Source organism: Lycium barbarum, chromosome 12 (assembly GCF_019175385.1).
Source record: "Lycium barbarum isolate Lr01 chromosome 12, ASM1917538v2, whole genome shotgun sequence".
Taxonomy (NCBI): Eukaryota; Viridiplantae; Streptophyta; class Magnoliopsida; order Solanales; family Solanaceae; genus Lycium; species Lycium barbarum.
Window position 1 is genome coordinate 91,534,380 of NC_083348.1, and position 6,943 is coordinate 91,541,322.

The following is a 6,943-nucleotide window of genomic DNA, read 5'->3' on the forward strand; positions in this document are numbered from 1 at the left end:
TAGAAGTTCTTCATTTAGATAAAAAAATCAAATTTCTACTTTGTTTCATCTTAAACATGTAAAATTAATATAATAATTTGAATTGGAATTATCCAAATCAAAATTTGATAAAAAAATTATATGTATTACTTTACTATTACTACTATATAGAAGAGCCGGTTTATAGAGGCAAGATCGTCGTCCGTGTTCGGTCCTACTTTTTTATTTAAGAGTAAAAAAATCTTTTGTGGTCCCACCCACTTTTTTATTTAAGGGCAAAAAAATGACGTTTTATACTTTATATTACCAACTCTTCTAAAAAGTAGATAGAAATACTTTATTATATTTTTATTTTTCTACTATATAGAAGCATCGGTTTACCCATGCTTCGTCGACAGTCGCTCTTACAAAAAAAAAAAAAAAAAACTGGACCCCACCCTCTCCAAACTCATGAAAAAAAAAAAGATGGACCCAATATTAAAAAAAAAAGAAAAAAGGCAACGTCAAAAAAAAAAAAAAAAAAACACGTGCACCCCATATACTAAAAAATCAAACAATATTCATGTAATTCCCAAAGTATTCCCGTCAAGTCAATAATAGTAAATTCATTGCCACATGCATATTAACTCATTAGTGAGAGCAAATGAAATTATTGCATAGCAAAAAACATGGACCTCATATTATTACTTTTCTTCAAAATATTTAATTGCTGTAGTTGCTATTCCGGCATGTCATTTATTTGTTATGTTTACTAAAATAAATATACTTAAAATATATATATTTAAAAAATAAGATACAATTTAATTACTTTTTTATTTTTATTCTTACTCTCATAAATGTGAAAAGAGATTAATATCAAATGAAGATCAAATAATGAATAAGGTAAATTAGTCAAATTATAATTCTAATTCACATGACAAGTAAAATGAGTTAAACTGAGAATATTTACCAAAAATTAAAAAATAGCATTTATTCGTTTAAATAGAAATTAATTTCTACTTTGTTTCGTTTCAAACATGTAAAATTAATTTAATAATTTGAATTAGAATTATCCAAATCAAAATTTGATAAAAAAATAATAAGTATTTTACACTTTTAAATTAATCGAATTAAAATTGAAAGTATCAACTGATGCTTAAATATTGCTATTATTTTATCTCAAAGAGAGGAAAATTGTTTTCTTTTAAACAAGTTTTCTCTTTTAAAAAATATTAATAAATTTTCGTAGCAAACACGAATAAAATAAAGTTTTAGATACGGAGCACAAACTACAATGTTATATTAATCATATTTTGAACATAGTATATATATATATATATATATATATATATATATATATATATATATATATATTATCACTATCTAAACAGAACTACATATACATAAATACACTATAATATGAAGTGTTGGGCCCGTGCACAGCACGGGCATAAGCCATCCAGTGAATAATAGAGATGTCGGCAAAGTACCTCTACGATAAATGAAGGAGAAACGATAGAGAAAGATAAAAAAAGATTTTAAAAAATAATAATAAAAAAAAGAAAAAGAAGCACAAAAGGAAAAATATAATAATAGAAAAAGAAAAACGAAGAAGATGAACTAACCCAGAAAAGATAAACAAAACTTAAGAGACAAAATGAATTAAGAAAGAAGGAAATGAATAATAGAGATGTCGGCAAAGTACCTCAACGATAAATGAAGGAGAAAGGATAGAGAAACATTAAAAAAAAAAAAAAAAAAAAAAGAAGCACAAAAGGACAAAAGCAATAAAGTAGCAGATATTTCATTACCATAAAAGAATACTTACCTAAGGCGCCTTTTGGAAATGATTTGAAATCAGATTTGGACATGCATTTTGAATATTTTAAGGAGTATTTTCTCTTATAGACATAAAAACTCACAAGTTGTGAAAACTATCCAAACATTCTCAATTCTTATACAATCTTACCAAATGAGCAAGTCATAGTTCATAACAAAATTAATACGCTAATTCATAACAACCGGCTCAAAATTAATACTAGAAGACCTTTCTAAAAATACAACATCAACTGATCAAATTTTAGTTCAATAAATAAAATTAAACTATATTTCTTTTTTTACAAAATTAAAAGGTTGGTAGACATAAATAAAATTTGGTGAAAGTTAATGAAATTGGTAAATGATTGATGGGGGTAATTGTTAAAAATATCTACCAACTTATGGGTCTTTTTTTACAAAATATAAACTTAAGCGTTAAATTTTATATTTAAAAAGTTGAAACCATGGTTCCAAACGTATGTCCAAACGCTGGTTTGAAACCATAGTTTCAAACCATGGGATGGCCAAACGCTGGTTTGAAACCATAGTTTCAAACCGTGGGATGGCCAAACGCCTACTAAGTAAAGGTCTCGTACACACAGGCCACAACAGAAATGTTAGGTAACTCGGGAAAATTGTTCGGCTTAATGGGCATTTCGGGTAAATAGTTTATATGGGCCAAACTTCGGTAAATACTTCGCTTTTTTGGGGCAGTTTGTGTAGCTTTTTCTAATTACAAAGGGTGTCAAATATAGCTCGAAAGTTGATGGCCCGCTCATCCCGTCCAATAAAGGGATTTTTACTTGATGTAACTTCTTGCAAGAGGTAATTATTGATAATAACTACCTTCTAATTTATTTTTATTTAGTAACTATAGTAATTTTGTAAATTACCATTCGTAGCTACACCAAAATACATAAAGTTGGAGTGGTTGAAATGGTTAATGGACGAGGTTCTCCCTCGCCCGCCCAGGTTCAAACCCAGCCAACAGCATATCTTTTCTTACATATTTTTCCTAGCATATTCTCCTTGTATTTTGAGTGTATTTTATTGTTGTTGGCTAGGTTCGAACCTGGGCAGGCAAGGGGGGAGCCTCGCCCAAATACACGCGAATACACAAAATACACATGAAATACACAGCTTTTGCTTAAATGTAAGCTACAAATTGTAATTTAAAAAATGGTAGCTACTAATGATAAGATCCTTATAGAAGATAGTTATATCTGTATGTTTGTCATAAATAAATGGGCTCCTTTGCTTCTATGTAATCTGAGAAGAACAAAAGGCCCAACATTTGTGAAGCCCAAAACCTTCTGAATATACTTGACCTGCCCATTCCTTTGACAGACCAAACCATTCACATTTTAGCCTCTTTGCATTATCTTCTTCGATGGTCTCTTTCCTTCTTCACCACTATCAATTTCTGTTCCAACACCAATAAAGAAAAAAGAAGACGACAAAATTGAACTGAAAAATAAAAAATAATTAACTTGGTAACGTAGCTTAGTGGTTGTTTTATTCTTTCCAAGTGTGTATATAATCTTCCTCAATTTTCTTTATGTGCACTAACCTTACGATTTTCTCAAAATGGAACTTGGATGAAAGATACAAGGCAGATGAATGTGACTCTGAGATTCTATGAATATTTCATTTCCTTTAATGCTACTAACATGAACATTATTCATAATCATAATTGAAGAAAAATTGCTCTGAATTAGCATGCTACTTTTTAAATCATTTAAATGTATAACTTGTGCTTCAGCAATTAATTTTGTTTTTACTAACCTTTAAGGGGTTTTTCTTAAAATTAAAAGGATATTTAAAGGAAAAATAATAACTCAACTATTCAACCAACATGTGCTAAATGAATGTAAATTACTTTTAAAACTGTACATGTGTTTGGAAATTACTGTATAATTACTGGATCGTGTAATTGTTATCCTAAAAACAAATATATATAATAGTTATAAAGACATGTTTGTTTCCCTATAACATAAGTATAATTTCAATGTCATATTTAGTTGCACAAATATAATTACATAGTTAGACATTATAGTTACATTATGAATGAACAAACTTTAATGTCTCATCTTGACTAGTTGTTAAAAGAAGTTATCCACACTAAAATCAATTTTTGTTTCTGCTAAAGTGGTAAGAATTAACAACTTGTTCAATTAACCACAAACATTATTAGTCATCAAGTCTTTTTATTCTTTTCAATTTTTTTAATATGTTGGTTTTACCTGATAAAAATTACTAATTTTTTTGTTGTCGTTGAATCCTTGGAAATATTCTGAGTCCTACATTATGGGTGCAGAGAAGTCGTACGTATTTTATCGTCTGTCAAACATTGTTTTGCGCGGGTTGTCCTTATTTTGGGGTGGTCTTTAATTTTTGCTCCTCAAAATGATGGTCTTTAATTTTTTCCTTCGCTTAAAAAGGTGGCTGAAAATACTTCGAGATTCTAGATTTGAACCCCCGCTCAGTAAAAAAAAAATAATAAAAAAAATCGTAAGACAAGACTTTGTAAAAAGTCTGCCTTATGCGGCAGACTTTGCCTTAAGGCATAACTCTCCGGCAGACTTTGCCTTAAGCATAACTAAAAGTTTGCCTTATATGGTAAAGTCTGCCGGAGAATTATGCGTTAAGGCAAAATCTGCCGCATAAGACACACTTTTTACAAAACCTTGCCTTGCGAATTTTTATTTTATTTTTATGACTAAGCCGAAGTTCAAACTCAAAACTTCAAGGTATTTTAGGCGAATGATAAAAATTAATGACTAGCCATTTGAGGGGCAAAAATTAAATACCACCCCCAAAGAAGGGAATTCGTGCAAATCTCTGTCAAATATGTGATTTTTTTTACTTGCTCCGAAAATTCCTAGAGAAAAAAAAAAAAAAAACAATCAGAAGTCAGAACAAAATATGTTTGGTAGCAAGGTCATTTTAATTATTCTTATTCTTTATTCATAAAAGGAAAATAAAGAACTTCTCATTTTCTTTAAAAACCTTGACTCCATCTTTATGTGTTCTATTTTTTTCTAGTCTTCACTCAACCATCTCTCTTAAACAAAATTAATTCTAAAATAACATTTAAAGCTTTCCAAATCTTTCTTTCTCCACGCAACGTGTATTTATAGTTCGATATTTTGGAATTTTGTTTGCCTCTCATTACAACCAAAACAAATCCCCCCTCAAAACACCTGATCTCAAAAAATGGCAGGTGAAAATGGAAACTCTAGATCCAAAATTGCACTGATCACTGGCATTACAGGCCAAGATGGTTCATATCTCACTGAACTCCTCATTAACAAAGGTTACGAAGTCCATGGGCTTATACGTAGATCTTCCAGTTTCAATACACAACGTATCAATCACATATACATTGATCCACATAACACATATAAAGCCAAAATGAAACTCCATTACGCTGATCTCTCTGACGCCAGTTCTCTTCGTCGTTGGCTCGATATTATCCTCCCTGACGAGATTTATAACTTAGCAGCTCAATCACACGTGGCAGTTTCTTTTGAGATCCCTGATTATACTGCTGACGTGGTGGCTACCGGTGCTCTCCGCCTTCTAGAGGCAGTTCGTTCGCACATCTCCGCTACAGGAAGGTGTCATGTTAAGTATTACCAGGCCGGGTCATCGGAGATGTTCGGATCTACACCGCCGCCACAATCGGAATCTACTCCCTTTCACCCGAGATCTCCTTACGCTGTTTCCAAATGCGCCGCGCATTGGTACCTACTGCATTTTAATATCAAAATAATAATATTAATTTGCATGAGTCACAGGCTTAGAGCCTGTTTGGATTGACTTGTTTTAAAAGCATTTTCGTAGTAGTGTTTGAGTAAGATAAAAAAAAGTTTTTAAACACGGGGTTAGCGGTGAAAGTGGACATTATTTCTTGGGGTAACTTATATAACTACTATTGACATGTTTCACCAGTAATTACCCCAATAAGACTTAAATATTGTAGTACATGTTTTACCTGACTTAATAGCTCACTACTCTCTAATTTACTGTACAGAAGAATTCTACACCTATATATAGATGTGTTAGGCTTCTTCTATGAGTTGAGAAATGAGAAAATATTGTAGCGTGCATATGATAAAAGTCAGCATGAAGAATATTTTTTTATTTTCAACTGTAATTTATAATATTTTCACCAACAGGTACACAGTGAATTACCGCGAAGCCTATGGGATATTTGCCTGCAACGGAATTCTCTTCAACCACGAATCTGCTCGTCGAGGAGAGAATTTTGTGACGAGGAAGATAACCCGGGCTGTAGGGAGGATAAAAATCGGGTTACAAAGCAAGGTGTTTTTAGGGAATTTACAGGCTTCAAGGGACTGGGGTTTTGCTGGGGACTATGTAGAAGCAATGTGGATGATGTTGCAACAAGAGAAGCCTGATGATTATGTAGTGGCTACTGAGGATTCGCATACTGTGGAGGAGTTCTTGGAAGTTGCATTTGGGTATGTGGGGTTGAACTGGAAGGAACATGTGGAGATTGATAAGAGGTATTTTAGGCCATCAGAAGTTGATAATTTGAAGGGAGATGCAAGTAAAGCCAAGAAAGTGTTGGGGTGGAAACCAAAAGTGGGATTTGAGCAATTGGTGAAGATGATGGTGGATGAAGATGTTGAGTTGGCTAAAAGAGAGAAAGTTCTTGTTGATGCTGGATTTATCGATGCCCAACAGCAGCCTTGATCACGTGTTATATGCTTTTATCAATTCATCTAGGAAAGAAAATATTTTGGCTTAGTGTGTTCTTCTTCCACTTTGTTTATTTTGATTGTTTGAATTTATCTTACCTTAGTTACGTGATAATGAAAAGTCAAATTTATGTAACAAAATCATTTGATGTGATAAGAGTGTCAAAGTTATTTTTCTCTCCTGTTTTGCCTTTTATTTCATATCCACATTTTATTATTTTCCTTATTTTTTTTTCTTTATAATCATATTAGAGATGAATCTACAATATAACGTTTGGGTACACGTGAATTTAAATTTCTATATCTACAGCTTTAACGAATTTTATTCTCTGTATTGAAAATAATGGGTTCAAATAAATCACGACTATATAATTGCATATGTCCTTGTTCTCTGTGTGTTTGGATAACATCGGTTGAAATTTGAAAAAAATAAAGACTAT

General features: G+C 31.6%; 1 protein-coding gene across 1 annotated transcript; it reads left to right on the forward strand.

Annotated features, from left to right (window-relative positions):
• Positions 1-4,660: 4,660 nt before the first annotated feature.
• On the forward strand, positions 4,661-6,699 carry LOC132622736 (GDP-mannose 4,6 dehydratase 1-like). Its single transcript, XM_060337392.1, has 2 exons — positions 4,661-5,522; positions 5,958-6,699. Exons 1-2 carry the CDS (start codon positions 4,993-4,995, stop codon positions 6,496-6,498), a joined length of 1,071 nt encoding a protein of 356 aa, XP_060193375.1. The 5' UTR covers positions 4,661-4,992; the 3' UTR covers positions 6,499-6,699.
• The last annotated feature ends 244 nt before the right edge of the window (positions 6,700-6,943 follow it).

Coding starts and splice junctions, on each gene's coding strand:
- LOC132622736 (XM_060337392.1), top strand. CDS start 4,993: ATGGCAGGTGAAAATGGAAACTCTAGATCCAAAATTGCACTGATCACT. Junction 5,523..5,957: donor TCCAAATGCGCCGCGCATTG/GTACCTACTGCA, acceptor TTTCACCAACAG/GTACACAGTGAATTACCGCG.